A 24,048-nucleotide genomic window follows, 5' to 3' on the forward strand; every position below is an offset into this window, starting at 1 on the left:
TGCATACCAGTGGGGTCTTGCAAAGTTGGTGATTTGTTCTTCTTTGTCGTCCTTGGTGATGGTGAGAGTGGCCGGCGGTGGCGCGCTCTTCTCGTCGAGGTGGTGCTCCATCTGGGCGCCTCTTATCTGAGGCAGCACGATGGCCTTCTAGAGGAGGAAGTTGCCCCTCTAAGCTTCTTATGTGGTGGCGATCCGAGGAAGGTGGTGTTGGTGGAGGTGGAAGGCGAGGCAAAGGTGGAAGATGAGGCGGTGGTGAGTGCACCCATGGTGCTTGGCGTCATGGCAGCGGTGGTGGTGGACATGATCTCGGTCGCGGAGGTAGCTTGATGCAATCTCTTTTCGATCTAATGAGGAAAAGACTCTGTTATCATGTGAAACGATATAGGAAGCATTGAACCCTTTGCTCGAGCCGCACTTGTATATATAGAAACAATGTTGTGGCTTACAAGACGAGATCGAGAGAGAGATCGTTCTTTATACAGAACGATCGTTACAGGAGATAAGGAGGGAGAGATAATATAAGAAGAGATAGAGAAGGGTACAAGGTTTAAACAAGATATCTATCCCTATACAACTCTATCTCTAACTATTCCAACACATCCATGATAAAAACAAAATGAGAAAAGGTTTTGACTGGCGAAGGGAAGAGGGAAGCGGCGGAGATTTTTCCAACCGGACTTACACCCCTTTCTATTAATTGCTTAACGGAAATATTATAGTCTCAGTTGTTTTAAACCACAGCATACCGAACTATCCGAGACCGAATAAGCAAAAGGAGACGGAAAGGGGAGAACGTAAAGCGGATATGACGAGTCGAGCACGGTAAAGGGGAGAAACGGAAGCACATGGAGCAGGGGGGGCACGTGGTTGGAGGCGGAGGCGTCCGACGACGCCGGGCGCCGGATCGGCTGGGCGGATGAATCAGATGGTTCTCCATTGGCCTGGAGCCCACGGGAAGCCGCCGCGTGCGCTGCGCCCCGGACACGTGGAAGGCGGGCGACGCCACCCGCTGCATGGCTGCATCTCCAGCCGGGGACAGAGGGGGGTCCCTCGCTGACCCCTTCTCCCCCGAGCAAACTTCCCATCTCGTCTCTCCTCTCCTCTCGCGGCGGGGTGGCGGCGGCGGCGGCAGATCAGGCGGGATGCGCCGGACGTGAGGTACCTACTTCATCTCTCACCCTGAGCCTGCGCCATCTCTCTCCTGGGACAGTGGGACGTACGGCGGCCGCTTGAGGGAGTGCGGGGACGGTGGACTGAGGGGGCGCGGCCGTCGGTGGGGTGACTTCGACGGCAAGCCGGGGCTAGTCTTGCGGCGGTACCGGCCGCGAGTTCCTTACTCCTACTGATCACATCGTGGTCGACTGGTCGCAGTGCGCCAGGTTCTTCCTCGCTTCCTCATGTGCTCTGTTTTTGCTTCTCCGAATGTCATACTCTGCATCTCATTGCGATGTCATTTTTCATTTCTTCTGGACCGAAGTCTCATATCGATATACATATATTAGTGATTAATTGACTCGCAAGCAATTTGGCACAAAGCCACCTATCCGTTCGTTCAGCAAATCTAATTTGACAGAGACAACGACGACGGCAATGGGGCTGTCAGAATCAGTTTAAAGTTTCCACTCACCACTCATGCATTTTTGGATAACAAATTCTTCATCTGAGAACAGAGTGTCCGATCAAATTGAACTTTGTTTCAGGGATCAGTGCATGTGCGATGAGCCGATGACATCGAATGAATCCTCTAGCTTCCAGGGGTTCTACAGGAACCTCCACACCCCCGCGGTGCTCATCGGGGCCGGGTTCGTGCTCGTCGCGCTGCTCATCTCGCTCTGCCTCATACTGCAGCACCTTAGGTCGTACAGAAACCCTTCGGTGAGTGCGGCAGGTTCATGTCGCAGTATCCCCTCTTTCTGTTGGTGGATGACAGGTCTCCGTTGTGGCCGATATTTATAGTTTTGCCATTGTTCTTCTGACTGAACAAATTTATCTCGATGAGAGTTCTGCAGGAGCAGAAGTGGATCATAGCTGTCCTGTTTATGGTGCCTGTATACGCGTCTGAATCTGTAAGTTTGAGCTCAAACTTGTGAATTGGTTGAATAACTCTTGGGGTACAATGCAGCCACCAGTAGATATGTAAATGCAAGCAAAACGTGAATACTGGAATGCTGAATGTGCTATTGTATTGCTGGCTTGAGAAAAATAGCTACTCTTATTTTCATATCAAAATGTTGGAAGTGTTAAAAAAGATCAGTTATATAATAGAATCATGAACTTGTAAGAAAAACTACCTTGTCATGGTTTGAGCATTTGATCTTTGCCTCCTGAAGATTCTATTCCATTTTTATATTGAACTGTTGACCTGTATGGTTATCCCACTTTTTGATATTTGATTTCTTTTCCCCAGATAATATCGCTGTGGCATTCGGAATTCTCCTTGGCCTGTGATATATTGCGGAATTGTTATGAAGCATTTGCTTTGTATGCCTTTGGACGATACTTGGTAGCATGCCTGGGTAATCTTATTTTCTTCTATGTGACCACAGGAATGGACCCAAATAATATGTTAGAAATCATTGTAAATTTTCCATAATAAACAGCAGTAAATTGCATGGACATTGCATCCTATTTTCAAATTTTTACATGTTTGCAGGTTATGGAGCAAATTTTGGTTTATTAAATATATTCAAAAATTAACTGCAGCACCTCTCTGATTCAGTTGCCCAAATTCATGATACCTTACTGTATTAAGTATTTGGGAAGTTGAAAGCTTGACTCTTTCAGGGGGAGAACGGCAGGTTGTTGGCCTGCTTGAAAAAGAAAGAATGGAGGAGCTAAGTGAACAGTTGCTTGAGAGTCAAGAGAAGGCAAAATATCGTAATCGAAGTAGACTGCGAGACTTCTTTTGCGATCCTAATGCACTGGGGGAGAGCTTATACACGATTATAAAATTCGGCCTTGTGCAATATGTAAGTAGTACATATTAGTAATGTTCTCACCTGAAACTGGTCAATAACGATCCGGATGGTATCTCCTTCCTGAACATCATTTTCAGATGATTTTGAAGACATTATGTGCTTTCTTGGCATTCATCTTGGAGCTTTTTGGAGCATATGGAGATGGTGAATTCAAGTGGAACTATGGGTAACTATCTCATATCTTTCTTTCTCATTTTGTTATTTAAAATGGTGAGATGTCTGAATTTACAAAATGAGAGAGGAGGTCAACTCTTTTTCACTAAAAGCATGTCATGCTGTAATACGCAGATACCCTTACATCGCTCTTGTCATAAATTTCAGCCAGACATGGGCACTGTACTGTCTGGTGAAATTTTACAATGCGACACATGAAAGGCTTCAGGCAATAAGGCCGCTAGCAAAGTTCATAAGTTTCAAGGCCATTGTATTCGCCACTTGGTGGCAGGGAATCGGAATCACAATCATCTGCCATACGGGGCTCCTGCCGAAGGAGGGCAAGGTGCAAAATGGGATTCAAGACTTTCTGATTTGTATCGAGGTAAATAGGCAAATCTTGTGAGTTTGATTGAGAACCATTCTTGATCTTCTGTTGCTGCAGTAAATTGAAATTGCTTTCTCTTAGATGGCTATCGCGGCCATTGCGCATGCGTTTGTCTTCGGCGTGGAGCTGTACCAGCACATCCCGGTCCAGGACAGGGAGCATGGGGAGGTGACCCATGAGGAGAGCAAAATGGAGGTGAGGGTGGATGTCGATGACGGCAGCAATGCGGTGCCGGCCACCGTGGAGCAGAAAGAGACGAATGTCAAGACTCCTGGAACAAGCATCAGGGAGAGCGTCGAGGATGTCGTTCTGGGCGGTGGCCATCATGTAAAGTGCCCGCGACACGCATTGGAATCTCAAGGTTGAAGAACCTGAATCCTTGGTTCTCTGACAGATTACTTGCTTCTTCTTCGGTAGGTTGTCAAGGATGTGGCCCTGACCATCTCACAGGCGATGGAGCCCGTGGAGAAAGGCGTCGGGAAGATCCAGGAGACCTTCCATCATGTGTCGCTGAAGCCGGGGGACAAGAAGGAACCCGACGTCGAGGTGGAGGAGCATGTCACCGAGAATGTGGTGGACGACGGTGAGGCTGTTGCGGTCGATGCGGAGGTGGAAGTTGAAACAAGGGTGAAGGACAAGGGTGATGATGGCGAATCTACCGAGAGGTCGGAATCAAAAGAGTAGAAGATGATAACAAGAGGCGTGCAAGAGAAACTGGTTCTTGAGAACACGGTACACTTGTGCATTTCCAGAAAGAAAACTGTAAATAAAACTAATGCATCTCTACGCTTACCATGATATGAAGTTTTAAACTGGAAATCTTTTCTATCAAGGACTTACCCGTAGGTTCTCCGTTGTCATCGGCACGTTGCCATAACAAAGTGTCAACCAGCTGTATATTTCTTTGGTTTCCGCTTTCCCTGGAGTGCGGCATTTGTCTGCTCGAGCTCCAGTGAACTCATTATTATTTTTAAAATTTAAAAGCGCATTTAGAAGTTTTAAATAAATCTGAAAATAATCTTACATGTTCATATGGATGTATACTGTATTTTTGTAATTTTCATGGGATATATTAAACATGCGAGCTACACAGGAAAGATAGAATCGGTGACCACATACTGTTCATTGTTTTAAACATGATTTTGCCCTTTTTAGCTAGCGTGTTAATATATTTCATTATGAAATTTATACTCGTTTAGGAGTACTTCATAATGAAGTTTCGCTCTAATTGTTTTTATACTTGGCAGAACTTGTTGGAACTTTCCAAGATTTAAGGGAAGGGTTGTGTAGATTTTTGAAGATTTTTTTAAATTCTGAAAACATATTTTAAGTGCCCAGAAATTTTTGAAATTGTTGAGAATTTTTTCGCACAACCCTTTTAAAAAAAGTTTTCAGAAAATTTTGAAAAAATCTCAAAATTCCACAGAACCCATATATTCAATCTGTGAAAGTTCCAAGAAGTTTTTCCAAGTGGATAGAAAAAATACAAGCATATTTTAAATTCAGGAGCATGGTGATGTGGCGTATGAGTTGGCGCTAACTGGGAAGTTGACTGGTCAAACCCGGTTAAAAATAGTCAAAAAATACCCTGGGTTGTCTTTGTCCAGTTTTGGAAGTCGAACATTTACACGGTTTCGTAGTTCAGGAATGTAATTTAGATTTTGGTCGTAGTTTTAGGTTGGAGATAAATACACACATGGCTACTGTAGTTGCGACTGAAGCACGATATGGTCACTAAATTTAGAAATACGCTCGATACGGTCACTGAATACGATGTGACGTGAAAATATGGTCACTATAGCACGTAGCACGTACACGGTGGGTTTGACCAACTGTTCGCCGCCACGTAGTTCGTTTCGATTCGGCCAATCTTGCATGGAGGGTTTTTTTGTAAAAGCGCAAAATTCCCCGTCCTCAAATCCCTAACCTGCAGCTCCTCCCGTCAAATCCCTTGCTCCGACTCCCTCCCGTCGCTCTGCTCCGCCTCACCTCGCCGCCGCCGTCGAGGAGGGTAGTTACTTGCCCTCTGGTGCTCATGTCTGCCGCCAGCTCCTCCTCTGCTGCTGTTCGCCGCCGTGCACTGGCGCTGCCGCTGGCCCGCTGCCCGACCTGCAAGGAGAAGGTGCATGTACATCTCCACAACAGAGAAGCACGACGGATGGGTCTTCTACAAGTGCCAGAAGCATGGGGTAAGTTATGTTGTTCGATTTACATTCTTGATGTGATTTGGTTTGTGTTCTGGATCCAAAGATTGAAGATTTTTTCACCACATTCGTCTGTGGTTTGGATAGGTCACATGTGATTTCTGGAGGTGGGAGTTGGAGTATGTTGAGCACCTAGTTGAGAAGCAGTATCTCACTGGCGATGCGGCAGTGGATGCTATTGGTGCAGCTGAGGAACGCAAGGAGATACTGCTGAAAGCACAAGAACTATTCTATATGAATGGATTTGTCAGCAATGTTAAGAAGGTTTTGAAGAAGAATGAGCAGGCAGTAGATGGAACTGCCAATCTGATGACCAGTCAGCAAGCTGTTGCACTAATGATGCTTGGGAGAGAGCTGGTGATGGTCATGAAGATGATGGTTGGTGTTGTGGTGGTGCTAGGTGTTGCAGCACTGGTGGTGATCATGCTGAAGAAGTGAAGAAGATGATGTTCTGGTGTTGCTAGGTTCTGGTGTTAGTTATTTTGTGTCATGTCTTGTAATGTTGTGTTGAATCGTGGTGAACCCTGATGTTAGTGTGTGTCCTATCTTGTAATGGTTTCAGCATGATGCAATGGAAAGTTAAGTGGCAATGTCAATACTTTGTGTTATTCTATGTATGATCAATGCATGATATTGTCAATTGATCAGTCTAGTTTCTTTCCATTATGAACCATGATATTGTCAATAGTTCAGTGTGTTGGTGATCCTTTATCAAGTGGCAATGTTGCAGTAGATGATTGTTAAGTGGCAATGTAGATGATTGTTCATGTGATGTTCTAACCGGCAAAGTTAAGCGGTAATGTTAAGTAGTTTCTTTGTACAATAAGCAGTTTCTTTGAATGTGAAGTGCCAGTCATCATATTGCTAATGATCATCAACAGTTTCTTGGTACAATAAGCAGTACCAGCTTCGAATGTGAAGTCCCAATATGTGATCAGCATAATAGAAGAGAAAATGGCATTAAACTGCTCAATTGGACTAAATTTGGCATGAGAAGAAGACCATACATGATCATCCACTAAAAGAACCACACCCAATTAGGGTTGTCCTCCACTTCAACAACAACAATTGCTATTGGAAAGTTGCAATTATTTGGATCTACACCAACAGCTGCAAGTAGTTGACCTCTGTACCTTGTTTTTATGTGGCAGCCATCAAGGAAGATCACTGGCCTGCAACCCAAAAGGAATCCTCTCTTGCAAGCATCCAGGCACATATATAGCTTGTTGAACCTTGCATTCTCATCAAGTGAGACATAAAATGATGAGCCAGGGTTGCTTCTCCTAACTTCATTAGCATAATTCCAAAGAAGCTTGTACTGCCCTTCTTCATCACCATATACTATTTTCATTGCCATCCTTCTAGCTCTCTACAACTTCATCCTGCCTGGTGTCATATGCCATTCTTTCTGAACAACCCTAGAAAAATTCATAAGGTTCATGTCTTGATCAGCCCTGAACATCTCTAGGTACTTATGTGCTAGGAATTTAGCTGTGAAAGCCCTAATATTCCACTTCTTGTTGCATGTGTGCTCACTCACATATCTTTTCACCATGAAAGCAATAGTCCTTTTGTCATATGATGCCCACAAGTACCATGTGCAGTCTTCATCACACTTTGCTTTCAACCTCTTCCTGTCATTCACAGGCAACTTGATATCAACTCTGTTCTGACATAAGTACTCTTTGGTGGCAGTCCTTAACAGCTCTACACTCTCAAACACCTTCCCAACATGAAACTTTGGCTTATGAAGATCCTCTTCTCTGAAGGATTTGAACTTCAAATTGAGCTCTTCATCATCTGAATCAGGAGCCCACAAATCATCATTCTTTGACATGTCTTCATCAGAGTGGTATGCTTGTTTTCCTTTCTGTTGTTTGGTAGGAACTACTCTATCTTTCCCTTTTTGCCTTGCTTTCTCGTTTGATTTCTTTTCATCTCTCTGCTTAGGTTCATCCTCATCTACATTATCTGCATATAAATCATCATCATCATGTCCTACCTCATTGTCACTGTCCACAAGCATATCAGGTTCATAATCTTCATCATCACTACTTGCTCCATCCTCTTCTTCCATTGCATAGTTCACCTGGTTTTGCCTGGCACTCCTCCTCACTCTCAGATTTCCACCTGCATCACCTTCTAGCTCTGCATGTTCTTCATCTCTTTGATTACCATCCTCTATCTCAAATGATGCCCTCTTAACAAACTCAAACTGGTTGACATCCTCCTCCTCATCACAATCAGGATACGCAACTTGAATAGGAATATGTGCCACATGTGTCTCTGCTTCCTCTCCTTTTCCCGCCTCTGCTTCTAGTTGAACTTCTCCATGCTCTGCTTCTGCCTCACCTTCTCCATGCTTTGCTTCTGCCTCAGCATTCTCTACATTCTCTGCATTGCTATGAACTCTTCTTGTTGGGCTGAAAATTGGTGGCAGAGTAGCTCTTGGATGATTCACAACATCATCCTCACTAAGGTTTGCACAGAAGCTATCATCATGATCCAAAAAGAGACTGAAAAAGTGGTGACCAATATCAAGAAACATTAGCATTCTGGATGCCTGTTCATCATTAGTAATTGCCCTGAGACCATTTCTGCTAAGTGTGAGGATGGGGACACAACAGAAAACCTTAACCCTCCCTGCCATCTCATAACCTAGTTCTTCCACAAGATTTTCAATCATAATAGGAGACCAGGTGACCCTTTCAACTTGATCATACCAAATGGCACGTCCATCTACATAAGAACGGTTACTGCCTTGGCCAACAAAAAATCCACCATGGTTGATCTGCACCGAAAAATTGCTGCTTCGACGACCTGACAGAACAACAACAGCAGTATATGCATCACAATCGATGATATCTTCAATTTGGTAACCTCTCAAAAACCCTAAGCCCCAATTCCCTTAACCCCCAATTCCTGACTGAAAACCCTAGAACAATCGGTCCTACCATGCAACTAGAACACATCTATGATGGAAATGCGGCCCTAAAAGGAGGTCTTTTGACGATCAAAACGCACAAAGAGGCTCGGGTTCCATTGGGGGCGGATACTTGCTGTACACAGGGGGTGGCGCCCTTCTGCGCGGCGAACGGGGCCCATCCCCGACGCCTCCGACGAGAAGAGCACGCTCGGCGGCGCCGTCCGTGCAACCGCTGACGAGCTCCATGCCTCAACTCGCCTGCACCGTCGACGATTGCCGGGGGCGGCGGCGTCGCCTATGCAGCAGGCGCTCCCCTGTTTCTAATCGAAGACGAAGAGGCGACGTGACTGGAGGAGGGGTGAATGGATGGATTCCGTTGTGGCCAGGAGGCTAAATGCAAAAGAGCGACGGCGACGCCTCCGCGGTTCGCCACCTGGCTTGGACGACTGGTCAACACGTGGTCAACAGCGCTATACCCACTGTGTACGTGCTACAGTGACCGCATTTTCACGTCACATCATATTCAGTGACCGTATCGAGCGTATTCCCAAGTTCAGTGACCGTATCGTTCTTCAGTCGCAACTATAGTGACCATAAGTGTATTTATCTCTTTAGGTTGTAATATGGACTTCCCTCTGTGTGAGGAGAAGTGACGGCGCCCCTGCGAAGTCAAGGAAACGCAAGCCGCCGTACCACTTCCGTGCAAAACGCTACCAAACTTGGGAGTCCATGCAAGAAAGGCGCAAGGAAGGGATGCAACCGAAGTCGGGAGGACGACGGCGGGTCGATCGGCGGCCGTGAGCGAAACACCGGCCGACTAGGCTACACGCATAGGCCGTCACCTAGAGAAGCAACGAGCAATGCTTTGCCTTACTCCGTTGGTGAAGCAACGCAAAAAAAGATGACTAGCAACGAAACCTTCCTTTGCTTGGTTTACTTCCCGGCCTGGCTCACTCCACCCGTTTGCTTGCCACCTTAAAGAAAGCAATGCAGATGGATAAGCAGATGACCGGCCGCCCCGGCGTGAATCCATCCATCTAAAACCCCTGACCCGAAGCTAGCAGAGTGGCCGGAGGCACCATGGGGCTGTGCTCGTCGGTGCTGCGGCGGAGGGCGAGGAACCGGCATCCGGAGCCGAGGCGCGGCACGCCGACGGCGATGTACGTCGTCAGAGGCGAGGGCGACCGCCGACCGGAGCCGCTGGTGCTCCGGGTGCAGGACTCCGGCCGAACGCAGCTCCAGAAACCGCCTGCCAATGTGGCGCCCAGAAGGCACGAGAGATGCAGCCGGCAGCAAGGCGCGGACGCGCCGGACAGGATGGTCTCCTGCGCTCATGCTCCTCGGCTGGGTACTACCAGAAGCGCCGCAGGGGTCGAGCCAAGTGCACAGCCGTCCACGCTCAAGACGACGACGGCGACGGCCGGCCGAGGGAACCCGATGACGCAGGGTCGGTACGGGACGCCGTCGACGGCACCACCGACGACAACGGCCTCGCCGCTCATAGTGCCAGGGACGCCGGCGTCGGCGGCGATGACGCCGGGGCGGCCGGTGTGGCAGAGGAGGATACTGATGGGGATGCGGTGCGAGCTGCCGCGCTTCAGCGGCCTCCTGCTCTACGACGAGCACGGCCGGCCGGTGCACATCGCCACCCCGGGCCGAAGGAACCACCGCCAGGTATGAAGACTAAGCTTGCCTTTATTTACAACATATAGTTGCTTGAGTCATACGGAGTTCAGATTGATGTACTACGTTTTGACCTGTTTTTCTCCAGGGGAAGAAGAAGGCTGCCAGTGCCAGGACACCTTCCACCACAACTCTCAGGGACCTCCAATAGTTTGTTTGTTTGTTGCGACCAGTTGAGAGAATCTGAAGGAATGCTCTGCTGTAAAACAACAAACACAAGTCATGTGCATATGTGATACTTATATGAAATGGATTCGTTCATCATAAAAGATAACGACCCCAATAACGCCCCGAAAGTTCGGAATCTGACCATGGCAAATCAAATGTTCTCGACAGCAATTTTAGCAACGCCAGGCGTGCGTGTCAACTAAACTTCCCATCCTCGCGTCATTAAAATTGCCACTGAAAACGTTCGATTTACCATGGTTCGGCCAAAAGGCCTTGCTTTACTGACCAAGCTTCTCATGTGATAAGACGATCTTATATTATGGGGCAGAGGGAGTAGTTAATTATGTCATATCACATTGTTGTAGACCAAGAATTGGTCGTGCAGGCAGGTTAAGGTTAAGGCCCGGCCTCCTGTTTAGCTCTGCTATGAAGTAAGCACAGCAACCCAGACAAGAAGCAAACTGAAACTGTGAACCCAGACACCTAAATGCCACGCTGCCTGACAGCACGCAATGCACATTGCAATCAATTAGGAGAGATGGGATACTTCTTTGCACATCAACTAATACACAGGCTGGATAAAAAAGAAAAAGGAGAGAGAGCCCCAACTCAACACTACCCAACAACAACAGGCTATATATGATTTCCCGCATGCTTCCTCCACTAGGCTTCTGTTTCTCTTCAGTCATCCCCAGCACATTCCAGCCATGGAGCCTGTCTAAAATCCCGAACCCGCGACCGGACCGGCGATAAGCGACGACGACGCCGTTGCACTTCCCTCCCCCCACCCCCACGGTGTCATGTCATCGGAGCCCGGCGGGGAGGAGACAGCCGTCCGCCGCGGCTGGCTTCTTCCGTTCTTCCGTCAGATCATCAGTGTCTATAACGCGAGCAACGACACGGTTAGCGAGAGCTGGCATACATGGTCAAGGGTCATCGATCACTTCCCAAATCTCAAGCACTTGTTGTGTTTCACTTCGCCCATGCTCGATGGCGGTACCTGGGGCGCCTTTGTCGCTCGCTCCTTCGCCAGCTTCTCCATCGCGTTCACGAACTTCCGCAGGTGCCGGATGTACTCGGGGTACGTCTCCAGGTTGCAGTGGCCGCCGCCTTTCACCCACAGCGGCTCGTACTTCTCCTTCGCTAGCTCCCATAGGCGCTTGCCGTGCGAGAAGTCGACGATGTCGTCCGCCGTTCCCTGACATGTGATTCAGCAGGTCCAGATCAAACAAAAACCCAGCTGGGAGTGACCGTAAAGCATATCATAATCTTGAGTCTTGGCACAAAGATAGTGTAACCATAAACATTTTGAATTTCAGTTAATTAGACGTTTAAATAAAATATTTACGTCTGCATTCTGAGCAGGTTTCATGGGGGACATCAATAACCACAGATGTTCCATATGCATCAGGAGTTCAGGACACCACCACCAACAAGTTCTTGTGGTGGGAAGGACTATCATATGTTTTTCTTTTATCTATTTTTGTAATAGTTTCAAAGGCGGAGAAGATAAGCTTCCTTTATGGAAAGGAACAAAATCATAGGAGTTCCATCAGAACACACAGATCAATGAGATAGACTTGCTATGAGAAAAAGATGACTGGACATCAATGCAAAAGGTAAGTGAGTCCCTACTCACATGTATAACCAGCACTGGACATTCGACCTGCTTTATTTTGTCGATGTTCTGCAAACATTGGCAGTAAGGTGATGATTGGGAGAATAAACGACCGGCATTTCAGAACCAAAGTGAAAAAGCGTGTAACCCAGACTTACCTTGAAGATATCAAACCAAAGTGTCACTTTCACTGGATACAAAACGCGTATGCCTGACAGAATACCGCTGTGAAGGACGACCCCTCTTAGTTTCTCCAAACGTGAGGCCAAGTGCAACGTCGGTCCGCTTCCAACTGATTGCCCATACAGGATCAGATCCTCTTGCCCTATCCCATACTCCTTTTTCAAACAGTCATAGACAGCCTCTATGTCGTAGTACGTGTTATACTCCGATGGCTGTCAAAGCGGAAAACAAGATCGAGAAAAGGAGCGTAGTTAGGTTTATGTATATTCCACACAAGGAAAAATGTAGCACTCAGCTACCTAATCTAAGTGCATACACATGAACGTGTCTACTATCATTTACTCTGTTATAACTCCAATTGTCTCCCATGTCAGTGTACAACAGTTCACAAAGCTATGTATTGCATATGGGAACAAGCACACGTGCTATAGTTCATTATCTGATTGGCCAAAGGAAGGTTTTGAGTAGGGACCGATAACCGATGAGTGTTGGGGCTGTTGGTCCCTTACTTTAGCAACTTTGTCAAAAGGATGACAACCAGAACAAAGGTAACATCATGGACTAGAATAGCAGAAAGCGAGTATGACTTTTGGGGTGTTTGTAGTGCATATGAATGAAAAAGCATGACCAACCATTTGCCGATGTCCTTTTATAGATGAGGCCAACAAAGATAGGAGTGGCTCATAATTATTATTTGCTTTTAAGAAAGGGTGCCCACACACCTATCGAAGAACACAAAGTTGATTATGGGAAAAGGATAGGGAGCGATGCAATCCAATAGTTGTCAGTAATTGATGAAACTGTGGCACTATCATATATACAGGAGACATCATGATCACAAAATTTGAGAGTTTATGTAGGAATGCGACGTGACAAAAAAGACAGCTTAACTGCAGATTTAAGCAACAGGAAAATCGCGTTCGAGTTGTTATAATTACTTGGGAATTCAGATTCTTACTTTTCCTGTAGAGGCCCCATATCCTGAATAGTCATAGCTGCACAGGAAAACCAAGTAAACAGATTTAGTAGATTCGTCGGAGTAAAATCCCGTCAGCAAGATCCACCAGGCAAGAAATCTGCAGTCCCATCAGATTCAGATAGAAACTACTTTTCAATTGGTGTAAAATACTCAAAAGTCTCAAAAGTCAAGCAGTAGACATCAACAAGATCCACCAGACACGAAATCTCACGAATATGAGATCTGCCAATATCCCATAGAAAACGCAAATTTGAAGATCTATTGGAGTGCCCACCAAAGGGAACATGCAGGTTGTCATCTGCAGTCCAACCACCACAAGGAAACAATGGTATACTACTACAATACTCAGCACTCTCAAATCTTCGATTCCTTGTAGTAAAACACAGCACCAAATGGACAAATCTATATGCCACATACGAAGTGACGTTTGAACGCTCATAGTCATTGGCAGATCGATGGCCACTAACAAGACTGACCGACTGACATTGCTGAAAGCAACAACAGCAGAATAGCACCCGTAGGATAGGAGAAATCGTCAGCATCAGAGCAGAACCTGATGATATAGTACAGACTGGTACTACAATAATTGAAGCCGTTGAAAAACCTGGGGTCTTCTCTCCGGATTAATTATAACCCCGGACCTAGTACTAATCAAAGGCAGGCGACTGGCCGTTTGTTTCTACCCCGGAATTGTGACTAGGATAGGATATCGTTGGAGCAGATTATCTCCACGAAGAAGCAAAACCCAAATTGTGTCTGAATCAAACTTTAAGAAAAAAAAATGGAAGCAGGCTGTATATTCAGCAGAGGAGTGATGAAACAGAGAAACAGATCTTCGCCAGGTCAATCAGAAAATTCCGAACGCCACCTAATTCATTGTTTATTCCCGGTTGGCTGACTAGCAGACGACAAAGATGAAGCTCCGATTAAATCCTCCTCGAACCGGATCAGCATGCGTTGATGCCAGAAAACAACTCCAGATACGGAATATTACGAGGAATACGACCAGCAACAGCCTGCCAAAATCCAGTCGGAAGGAGGCTGTGCGGAGGAGCTGCGAGATATTGACGAACGCAGAAGATGAACCTGAACATCGGTTGCGCAGGTCGCAGGTGAATGCAGGAGCATAACCCACATGATGTTGAGGGAAACTGGAGGCTACGGAGGAGGGGGAGGGAGAGGGGGAGACGGGACGGGGTGGGGTGGGGTGGCTGACCACATGATGTTGACGCGGAGGTGGGAGCGGAGCTCCATGAAGAGGCCGAGCATCTGGCCGAGGTCGGCGGCGTTGCCGTGGGAGTAGAGCAGCGTGAGGCGCGCGGAGGGGTAGCGCCAGAAGGCGGCGACGACGCGGGTGCCGGCCCTGGTGGGCAGCGCGTGCACGTCGACGTTGGCGTCGGGGAGCACCCCCGTCATCCGCAGCCCGGCCCCGCCCTCCGCCGCCGCCACCTCGTACGTCGCCGGCTCCGGCGGGAAGAAGGCCAGCCGCGCCGCCACCGACGACGTCACGTTCCCCATCCCCTCGGGACTCCGCCTCCGCCTCCGCCCTCCGCCCTCCGGGAACGGCTGGCTGGCTATTCCTGGGGGCCTCGGAATTCCGCAACGTGAGAGCCGGCCAGCTAGCGCTCCGCGCCTCCGCTTATGAGGGAGGCGCCCCGCTCCTTTTGGCCGGGCCTCCTCTCTCTCGCTCGCTGGCTCTGCTTTCGGTCTGGTTTGGTTTGGTCTGGTCTGGTTGTGTGGCGTGTCGAGGGAGGGGAGGGAGGATGGATGGGAAGGTTGGGTTTGGATGCCATGCTGCTGCTGCTTTCTACCAGTCCACTTCCGTTTCTCCTTCTCTTGGACGGGCGCGTGTAAATGCGGGGAGAAATGCAGGTGGGAGACAACGAGAGATCCTACTCTCCGGCCTGTACGGGAGTCGACGTACACAGTACGGAAATACAATGAAAACTTTTTCTGCCGGTTTGAGAAATGTTTGTGATTTCTCTCGTCCAAATTTAAGAAACGTGTATTGTATGCCCTCTTTGGTTCATAATACTCCCTCCGTCCCGAATTAAGTGACGCGGGAGAGAATTTTTTTGCACTAATGTCAGTTTTACACTATAGTCTAGTACATTTCAAACTTTGTCTTCAAGCTCCCTCCACCTCAACGATCCTTAGCACCTCGCCGGGGCAGGATCTCGCCGACACATCCTCTTCCTGCTCGCTTCCCTCAAGCTCCTACTGGCGCCCCTCAAATCTCCCTCCTGAAGCTGCTCGAGCTCGAGACTCTGCTTGCACTCCAGGATCTGCTTGCCAGAGATCCTTCTCCCCCTGCCGCCGGTGGAGCTCCTGCCCCCATGCGTCCTCAAGGTCCCGCTCGAGCTGGAGGCTCTGCTCGCCGGATCACCTCCCCGCCTGCCTCCTGCTCGAACTCCAGGCTCTGCTCGCCGGAGCTCCTTCTACCCCTGCCGTCAGTGGAGCTCCTGCTCGCCCTGCCCCACGGCCCCTGCAATTCACTGCACTCCAGGGCCGAGGCTCTAGGCTCATGGTGCTTCTCCTCCACAGCACCTGCAGTTCACCTTTTGCAAATTTAGACAGAATTTGGTGATTCCAGCAGCAACTCAATTTTAGAGGTAACTTTCCCTGAGATAAAAAAATGACTGCATGCATAATTTCAGATGGACTAACAAGACAGGTGGCTAGTACAGTGATAGTCAAATTTATGTGTGCTCGGCAATCAAAAAGTGGATTTGCTACAACAATTTTCAAGGATACAAAAACTAGAAATATGAAAATAGTCGAATAATAATTGCAAGTAAACCCCAATGCCACTTATAAGGTGGTAATATGAAAACAGAGATGCAAGAGTATTTTATAACCTAGCTAATGCTCATGTCAGTCAGGTTTGTAAGGGTGAAGTAAAATGCTCATAGTTACAGTTAAAGGATTTCTTGGTGTTGCCGAGCTGCGTGCAGGAGAGCTTGATGATCCTCTTCGCCCACATCCACTTGAGCAGGATCTTCATGTGGGTCTTGTTGTTCAGGCCGTCGATCGCAGCATCCTGTTCATGTTGGATCGTCAGATAATTTTCATCAGAGCAATCATTTGATTAGAGATAAGAAGTGGTATGGCATGAGCTCTGAATCACAAGCTCTTGATTAGATATAAACAGTAGTACTGCATGAGCTCGAAATGCTGCAACGATAAGCATGTCCTAACAGTACTAGTTAGAATGCCAGAATGTGAGAATGGATAAACAGATGGTCAATGTCCAGAAGGACATGACATTCCCAAGCGATTCAATAAAACATAACAAACTCGTGAAGTAACCACATTGAGCATCTACTCCCTCTTTTCCGCATTTGTTTTTCCATCAGACACGGTTTGTCCATCAAGTTCTTTTGAAACTTGCAGAATATAATCATCTTTCTTTTGTTTTTAGATACCAAAAGGCTATTGAATAAATCACTAGGCGAATGGGAGCAGGCATGGCTAAATTTATTTGCAGGGAGGTTTGTTAATCTAGATGACCCAATATACTCCAACAGTTTGAAGAAGCAGCAGCAGTTTACTCCAAAAGTTTGAAGCAGCAGCAGCAGCACTCCAGAAATAGCAGCAGCACCCATGAACATCACCACCAGCAGCAACAGCTACACCAGCAGCAGCAGTAACCAGCACATACCTGTAGGTAGTTTTTCAAAATATTCAGTTAGATTTACTGTCAAAATTCAGCGAACATTTAGTTAAATTTACTAATTTGAGTAAATTTATTGCTTAACAATACCTTGCTGAAATAGCTAGATGACTCTTTGCATGATTTACCCTTTGCAATAGCTAGATGACTTACCATTTGCTCCTTATTTAACAGGAGACGAGATGTTGCTGGATGAGGAAGAAGAAATTCATCGGGAAGCAATAAGACTCAGTGAACCTGTCACATAAGGAAAGATTTGTTGTTTATTTTGCTTTGAAAGTGATCAAGAGCAGAGATGGAGCTATTCAGCCAGAGGACAAGATACTCATTGCAAGCCTATTGAATACAGGCATACGAACTGTTGAAAGAATATGGAAAGATGCAAATAAACAAATTGCAGAAGGCCAAGAAGTGGTTGTCGCAAGCAAAAGACCAGGTAGAGTTGGAAGAAAGAGAAAGAACTTGGATCTGTCAAGGGCATCGACAATCCCACTCAACAGAAGGAGAACAGTTCGAGCTCTAGCAAAGTCTCTTGGTATTCCCCGCTCAACCCTACACAGGAGGTTCAAGTTAGGTGAGCTGAAGCGTGTCACTAGCACCGTGAAGCCTACCCTCAAGCCAAAGAATAAGCTTGCAAGACTGAAATTTTGCATGTCCATGCTCGATGAGCTTTGGATCTCAACTCCATGTCCTCTTTTCAAGCCAATGACAGACATGGTCCATATAGATGAAAAATGGTATGATATGACACGAGTGAATAATACGTACTATCTACTCCCAGAAGAACATACACCTAAGCGCCCCGTGCCGAATACGAACTACATTGGCAAGGTCATGTTCCTGACAGCCGTGGCCAAGACAAGATATAGTGATGATGGGGAGGTCATATTTGATGGCAAGATCGAGACTTGGGCCTTCGTCGAAGAGAAGGCGGCAGTCAGAACGAGTCAAAACAGAGTTAGGGGAACTAAAGAACTGAAAAATGTGAAAGTGAACAGAAATGTGATGAGGGATTATCTATGCAACAAGGTGATCCCTGCTATACAAGACAAATGGCCTGACGAATATATTGGAAGAACCATCTATATACAATAGGATAATGCCAAGCCACATGTCCTGCCTAATGACGTGGGTTTTCAAGAGGCTGTAGCACAAACGGATCTTGATATTCGGTTGTTACAACAGCCACCCAACAACCCCAATATGAATGTTTTAGACCTATGCTCGCACAATTCTCTTCAATCCCTAACTGATTGCTTATCACCTAAAAATATTCAGGAATTGGTAGAAGGTGTGGAGGAACAGTTCGAGAACTATGAGGTTCATAAGTTGTTTATAAGCTTTGTGGCACTCCAGGCAGTTATGATTGAGGTTATGAAAAATGAAGGAGGCAATGAGTATACGCTCCCGCATTTGCATAAAGATCACCATCAAAATGAAGGAAGGCCAGCAATCTTTCTATCTTGTGATGCTCGGCTAGTTGCTAAGACCAAGGCCCTTATAGAGGAAGGAGAGAGAGAGAGGAGTGAGGGAAGGAGAGATTGAGAGGAGTGAGGGAAGGAGAGAGAGAGGAGTTTTATCTTGTGTATTGTTATATTCAGATAATTGGAGAAATGTGGAGTATTGTGCATGTCTTGTCTTGTTTATTTAAATTTGTTGGAATTTATTAGAATTTGGAGTATTGGATATTGATGATTATCTACTCATGGATAGTGCTACTCCATGGAACTTACTCATGTAAACAGAGCATCCAGGAGCAGCAGGATTGCACATAGTAATTAGCCTAGTACTCCAGGAGTAATTGTACTCATCTAGGAGTAAACAGAACATCCACCACACAGGGCCATCATAGCAGTACACACAAACCATAAACTAAATGCTAAATTGACAAGTTCCATGTTCTTGTGTGCTTGACCCAGCCAACCATCCTACTGAAATGAAAAAGGCAGAGCCATGTTCCATTTTCCTAACAAATGGCCTATTAACTCCCATTTCGAGTGAACTCCCTCTGCGCCCAGTTGACCCCCATTCCCCCTATATTATCCCCCATGTAATCTTTCTTCCTTGTGCAAATGAATGGAGGCAAAATCTAATGAAAACTGGCAGGTCAGTTTGAGGTTTTGAAACTGAATGTTGCTGATTTCTTCAGTTTCACTTTTAGGGAAGTGTGGACGTATGCATGTAGCTTCTCTTCTCGTTGTATGCTGCTAGACTAGCTTGATTGTGCTCAGTAGAAGAAGCAGTGCATCAACAGGAGCAACAACGCATGAGTTTGAATCATAGGACAGAGAAGTGGGAGGAAGAACTTACTAACAGTGGCTGTAGCCAATGTAGAACACAGATCGGCAGCAACACTAGCGCCACCGCCGTCCCTGCACGGTGAGGAGGAGCACCAGGACACGCCACCGGATCGAGCTTCGCTGCCACCGGATCTACAACGCCGCCACAGGATCTGGCACTTCCGCCACCGGATGTGTCAAAAAATTGAAGCTTTTTCAGCCACCGAGTGCTGGAGGTGGAGCACGAGGCAAGGTGAGGTGAGGTGGGGGCAAGGTGCAGCTCCCTAGAGCCATGAGGAGTGGAGGCGAGGAGGAGGATGGGAGGACGGCGGGCAGGAGGGCGGCGGCGAGGAGGACGGGAAGAGGACGCGGGGGGAGACGAGTGACGCAGGGGAAGACGAGTGACGCAGGGGAGGAGATGAGTGACTGCAGGGGTGGGGGCCTCATTTGTGGTTAATTAAAACGGTGGGGTTGTTTTTGCAAATACACCGCCGCGTCACTTAATTCGGGATGGAGGGAGTAGAAAATTTTCTATGGTGACACTATGCACCTTCTTTATATTATTCAAAAGAATGGACCATAAAGAGATGGAGGATTTTTCCGTTCAGACTAAGTTTCGCAGGAAAAACAAACAATTTTTATAGTGCACCCAAACCAGTTTTTCACATTTTTGTTCACAAAGGGCGAAGCAAGGGCGGTAAGTGGCATAATATAAACTTCATCTTATCTTTGAATATATTTCATTTCAACGTGTTTTTAGGACTCTTGTGGTTTTCCTCTTGCTGCTGATCAAACACCTGATTGTGTATATTCGTTTTGTGTGTTTCATAATCCTTTGTTTTCCACATGTGATTCCATTATATTCATGTATTTCATAAGTGGCACCCGTCTCAATTTTTTTTGGCCAAACCCGTACCCGTACCCACACCTCGGGTTTTAAATTGTTCCCATACGGGTAATACCCGCAGGTAAAAATACCCATCTCAGCATTGATATTTCAACATGTTCAAAGTTGACTAACAATCATCAAGACATTCAAACAACCCATTCATATATCATACACATTCATCAACACATTCATGCATCATAGAAACTAAAAAAAGTGTGAAGTGTGGAGTGCAAAATTATTCACCAAATTGGACGCTTCTGATGCTTCACCCTTTTTATTGGTGGAGCACATGTGTTCCTTGTAGGAGTAGCCAGATGTTGCATTGGGCAGCCATGACCACCACCATGCCCCACCTTGTAGTCATCGCGGCGCACATGCATTTTCCCTTTAGAATGTGGATGGAGGTGCGAGGAGGGAGATAACAACAAATATACTTGACAAGTTGTACTTAGCGCCTGGTAGCTTAGGTTTTTTTTCTCAATCTAGTTAATGACACATGAGACCTACTTGACATGGTGTACTAGTATACAGGTTTGCAGGTTCTCGGGTATGGGTATTTCCTTCCCGTACCCATACCCACCTTATCCGATGGGTATAAATTTTTCCCATTTAGAAACCCATGGGTATTATTATTTCCCATACCCTTACCCTAATAGGGTTTTTACCCATCGGGTTCGCGGGTAGCGGGTACCCATTGCCATGTTGATTCCTGAAATGTTGTGGTGCGAGAACACTTTATTTGGGCCAAGGGGTAAAGTGTTCTCGCACGGGGTTTAAGGAAGGTGCAAAAGGAAGTTTTGCGGAGGCCAGGGGCCAGATGCCAGGGACCCTGGTGTTTGGTCCTGGAGTTCGAGAAGGACTCTTGCCTTGCGGGCTAAACCGGCTTTGAGGAGGCTCTTTCTCCAAGAAACGAATCGAGGGCTCAACATATAAATAGAGGGGCAGGGCTAGCACCAAGAACACATCAAGATTCACCAAGTCGTGTGCCGGCAACCCCGCACCCTCTAGTTTATCCTCCGTCATAGTTTTCGTTGTGCTTGGCGAAGCCCTGTAGAGATTGTTCTTCACCACCACTGAGGGAGTCCCGGACTAGGGGGTGTCCGGATAGCCGAACTATCATCATCGGCCGGACTCCAAGACTATGAAGATACAAGATTGAAGACTTCGTCCCGTGTCCGGATGGGACTTTCCTTGGCGTGGAAGGCAAGCTTGGCGATACGGATATGTAGATCTCCTACCTTTGTAACCGACTCTGTGTAACCCTAGCCCTCTCCGGTGTCTATATAAACCGGATGGCCTCAGTCCATAGGACGAACAACAATCATACCATAGGCTAGCTTCTAGGGTTTAGCCTCCTTGATCTCATGGTAGATCTACTCTTGTAACCCACATCATCAATATTAATCAAGCAGGACGTAGGGTTTTACCTCCATCAAGAGGGCCCGAACCTGGGTAAAAACATCGTGTCCCTCGTCTCCTATTATCATCCGCCTAGACGCACAGTTCGGGACCTGTAAGTGCATCTAGTGCCCCTTAGTGATTTTGGTGTATTGAAGACTTATAGGTTAAGGGACTAATGCGTTTGTGAGTATACACAGGTCTATAAGTCTATGAGGAGTTTGATATTTACAGAGAAAGTCGACCCCTAAAAATGAAGTTCTTCAACTGAAGACTTTGATATTCTGAAGACTTTCTGAAGACTTTGAAAGTGAAGAAATTGGTGTGACCTTGAAGACTTGGTATTCATTTGTGGAACATGAAGCGTGAAGACTTTTGTTTTCGTAGTTTCATTTTCTCTTTTTTGAGTCATAGGAAACACCGTACTGTTAAAGGGGGTCGAGGAAATACTAAGGAAAAATTTCCATGTGATGCTCAACTCAAAATCCTACACCTACCAATCCCTTCGAGTGAAGCCTTTGGAAATCTCATACAGTTCAGTCACTTTCTTCAGTGACAGAGACGAAGTTCTTCTGGTCGCTGATGAATTTGCTCTGACTGAGGAGTTAGGAATTCGCCAGTGCGGATTGCCTACACAGTGAGGAACATGATAGCCCTGAGGAATTTGAGAGTCAAATTTCCGACCGTTGCTGTGCTGCACGCCAGCTGTCCCAAAATATCTTATCCACCTAACGGTCATATCATTGAGGGGCATTTATCTCTTATCATGTCGGGCTGCTCCTTAGGCTATAAATAGCCGCCCCCTACAACCACTAGCTGGTTGGCTGCTCCAAGAGAACTTGACACTTGTCATTTGAGAGCAACCCATCCTCCGAGGACTTTGAGCGAAAATCATCGAGTGAGGAAAATCCCAAAAACCCAAACACCTCCAAACCCAAAGTGATTGAGCATCACTGAAGAAATTGATCCTGCGTGGATCCGACGCTTGTTACCTTTGAAGACTGTGCTTCTTCCAGATGGTTAGGCGTCAAGGTCTAGAGCATCCAAGAGGAATTGTGGATTGCCAAGTGACCAAGTCTGTGAAGGTTTGGAAGTCGCCTGAAGACTTACCACGAGTGATTGGACGAGATCTGCGTGATCTTAGTTCAAGGAGAATACGGTGACGACTGGGTGTCCTGAGCTGCATGCTCAGAGACTGGGTGTCCGGGACTGCGTGTCCTCGAGTTTAAATACTCAGCCGCTCCAACCAGACGTACAACTGAGACAGCAGTTGGAACTGGTCTACCAAATCATTGTCTTCACCAACCTAACTGGTTCTATTTCCTCAACCCTTTCATTTCCTCATTACTGTGTTGAGTGTTTGTTCATATCTGTGTTTGAAGACTTTGACTGAAGACTTTCTCAATTTCCTGAGTTCAATTTCTTCAGTCTGTTTGTCTTCATCTTGTGTTATCCTGTGATTACGCTTTCTGTACTCTGTGCTAGTCTTCATTTCATCATGATGACCATGCTTGTATTCTGTTATGCTTACTTCTGAGTACTTATTCCGCTGCTAATAGTTCTTCGCTTAGGAATTTCCTCACCGGCAAATTCCTCAGTGAAGAATTCATAAAAATCGCCTATTCACCCCCCCTCTAGTCGACATAACGCACTTTCAATTGGTATCAGAGCAAGGTACTCCCTTGTTCTATGTGATTTTGGTTTAACCGCCTGGAGTTTTAGTTATGTCGACCGCAGGTATGATCAAGGTCTCGGCTGGGTGTCCTACCTTTGATGGAACAGACTACCCCTACTGGAAAAACAAGATGAGAATGCATCTCGAGGCAATTGACAACGATCTCTGGTATGTTGTGGAAAATGGTGTTCCCTCTGTCACACCCTCACTGAACGCTACCGATGTGAAGAGATTCAAGCAACTCGATTCTCAAGCGAAGAATATCATATGTGGCCATCTGAGTAAAGGACAGTATGGAAGAGTGAGTGCTTTGGAAACTGCTAAGCTTATCTGGGATAGGCTGTCCAAAGTGAATGAAGGAGTCTCAACTTAGCGCGACTCTCGAGTTGATGTTCTTCGGAATCTCTTCAACCGCTTCAAAAGACTCGACAATGAGAATGTCCAACAAACCTTTGATCGCCTCACTGACATCTCAAATGAGCTTCAAGCCCTCGGTGCCACTGACATCACTGACCATGAGGTGGTGAAGAAACTGTTGAGATCACTTGATTCCTCATTTGATACTCTGGGTCTGATGATACAAGAACGGGCTGACTACAAATCTCTTGATCCTGCCGATATCCTCGAAAGGCTAAATACTCACGAGTTCCAGCTTGCTGAAAAGAGAGATCTCTATGGTTCATGCTATGGCAAACCACGTGCCCTGAAGGCCAAGGCTGTGTCTGAGTCTGAATGTGAGGATTCTGGTAGTAGCCTTGGTGATCCTGAAGAATTGAGCCAGGAGCTAGCACTGCTCGTGAAGAAATTCTAGAAGTTCTCAAGGCGTGGTCGCTTTGGAAAATCCTCAAGAAGCA

At 46.7% G+C, this 24,048-nt stretch overlaps 4 protein-coding genes across 8 annotated transcripts; 2 read left to right on the forward strand and 2 right to left on the reverse strand.

Moving 5' to 3' along the window:
* The first annotated feature begins 1,054 nt into the window (after positions 1 to 1,054).
* LOC119320056 (protein LAZ1 homolog 2-like) lies at positions 1,055 to 4,351 on the forward strand. Of its 2 annotated transcripts, none has more exons than XM_037594198.1 (9): positions 1,055 to 1,379; positions 1,701 to 1,875; positions 2,010 to 2,066; positions 2,408 to 2,516; positions 2,785 to 2,969; positions 3,056 to 3,144; positions 3,300 to 3,516; positions 3,601 to 3,846; positions 3,937 to 4,351. In XM_037594198.1, exons 2-9 carry the CDS (start codon positions 1,711 to 1,713, stop codon positions 4,201 to 4,203), a joined length of 1,335 nt encoding a protein of 444 aa, XP_037450095.1. In that variant the 5' UTR covers positions 1,055 to 1,379; positions 1,701 to 1,710; the 3' UTR covers positions 4,204 to 4,351. The 2 variants fall into 2 exon arrangements, with proteins under 2 accessions (XP_037450095.1, XP_037450094.1); XM_037594197.1 differs by having other exon boundaries at positions 1,056 to 1,379; positions 3,267 to 3,516.
* Positions 4,352 to 9,696: 5,345 nt separating this feature from the next.
* LOC119326805 lies at positions 9,697 to 10,740 on the forward strand. The gene is made up of 2 exons (XM_037600407.1): positions 9,697 to 10,323; positions 10,421 to 10,740. The coding sequence occupies exons 1-2, from the start codon at positions 9,730 to 9,732 to the stop codon at positions 10,481 to 10,483; spliced, it is 657 nt and encodes a 218-aa protein (XP_037456304.1). The 5' UTR covers positions 9,697 to 9,729; the 3' UTR covers positions 10,484 to 10,740.
* Positions 10,741 to 10,984: 244 nt separating this feature from the next.
* LOC119323457 (alpha/beta hydrolase domain-containing protein 17C-like) lies at positions 10,985 to 15,052 on the reverse strand. 2 transcript variants are annotated; one of them, XM_037597125.1, is made up of 6 exons: positions 14,497 to 15,050; positions 13,260 to 13,296; positions 12,277 to 12,513; positions 12,140 to 12,187; positions 11,501 to 11,698; positions 10,985 to 11,380 (listed from the first exon to the last, which is right to left on the reverse strand). In XM_037597125.1, exons 1-6 carry the CDS (start codon positions 14,796 to 14,798, stop codon positions 11,366 to 11,368), a joined length of 837 nt encoding a protein of 278 aa, XP_037453022.1. In that variant the 5' UTR covers positions 14,799 to 15,050; the 3' UTR covers positions 10,985 to 11,365. The 2 variants fall into 2 exon arrangements, with proteins under 2 accessions (XP_037453022.1, XP_037453021.1); XM_037597124.1 differs by having other exon boundaries at positions 10,985 to 11,698; positions 14,497 to 15,052.
* A 283-nt stretch (positions 15,053 to 15,335) lies between these two features.
* LOC119326056 lies at positions 15,336 to 19,641 on the reverse strand. 3 transcript variants are annotated; one of them, XM_037599760.1, is made up of 5 exons: positions 19,264 to 19,641; positions 17,107 to 17,190; positions 16,832 to 16,941; positions 16,197 to 16,320; positions 15,336 to 15,827 (listed from the first exon to the last, which is right to left on the reverse strand). In XM_037599760.1, exons 3-5 carry the CDS (start codon positions 16,889 to 16,891, stop codon positions 15,625 to 15,627), a joined length of 387 nt encoding a protein of 128 aa, XP_037455657.1. In that variant the 5' UTR covers positions 16,892 to 16,941; positions 17,107 to 17,190; positions 19,264 to 19,641; the 3' UTR covers positions 15,336 to 15,624. The 3 variants fall into 3 exon arrangements, 2 of the variants coding, with proteins under 2 accessions (XP_037455657.1, XP_037455658.1); XR_005157794.1 differs by having other exon boundaries at positions 15,336 to 15,838; positions 16,197 to 16,941; XM_037599761.1 differs by lacking the exon at positions 17,107 to 17,190.
* Between the last annotated feature and the right edge of the window lie 4,407 nt (positions 19,642 to 24,048).

The sequence above is a fragment of the Triticum dicoccoides genome, chromosome 6B, assembly GCF_002162155.2.
Source record: "Triticum dicoccoides isolate Atlit2015 ecotype Zavitan chromosome 6B, WEW_v2.0, whole genome shotgun sequence".
Classification (NCBI taxonomy): domain Eukaryota; kingdom Viridiplantae; phylum Streptophyta; class Magnoliopsida; order Poales; family Poaceae; genus Triticum; species Triticum dicoccoides.

Coding starts and splice junctions, on each gene's coding strand:
- LOC119320056 (XM_037594197.1), top strand. CDS start 1,711: ATGTGCGATGAGCCGATGACATCGAATGAATCCTCTAGCTTCCAGGGG. Junction 2,970..3,055: donor AATTCGGCCTTGTGCAATAT/GTAAGTAGTACA, acceptor CATCATTTTCAG/ATGATTTTGAAGACATTATG. Junction 3,847..3,936: donor TTCTGGGCGGTGGCCATCAT/GTAAAGTGCCCG, acceptor CTTCTTCGGTAG/GTTGTCAAGGATGTGGCCCT.
- LOC119326805 (XM_037600407.1), top strand. CDS start 9,730: ATGGGGCTGTGCTCGTCGGTGCTGCGGCGGAGGGCGAGGAACCGGCAT. Junction 10,324..10,420: donor GCCGAAGGAACCACCGCCAG/GTATGAAGACTA, acceptor GTTTTTCTCCAG/GGGAAGAAGAAGGCTGCCAG.
- LOC119323457 (XM_037597124.1), bottom strand. CDS start 14,798: ATGGGGAACGTGACGTCGTCGGTGGCGGCGCGGCTGGCCTTCTTCCCG. Junction 13,297..14,496: donor CTCCGCGTCAACATCATGTG/GTCAGCCACCCC, acceptor TTTCCTGTGCAG/CTATGACTATTCAGGATATG. Junction 12,514..13,259: donor ATGGGGCCTCTACAGGAAAA/GTAAGAATCTGA, acceptor CCGCTTTGACAG/CCATCGGAGTATAACACGTA.
- LOC119326056 (XM_037599761.1), bottom strand. CDS start 16,891: ATGTTCATGGGTGCTGCTGCTATTTCTGGAGTGCTGCTGCTGCTGCTT. Junction 16,321..16,831: donor TGCTGCTTCAAACTTTTGGA/GTAAACTGCTGC, acceptor CAACATGAACAG/GATGCTGCGATCGACGGCCT. Junction 15,828..16,196: donor CACCAAGAAATCCTTTAACT/GTAACTATGAGC, acceptor GGTGAACTGCAG/GTGCTGTGGAGGAGAAGCAC.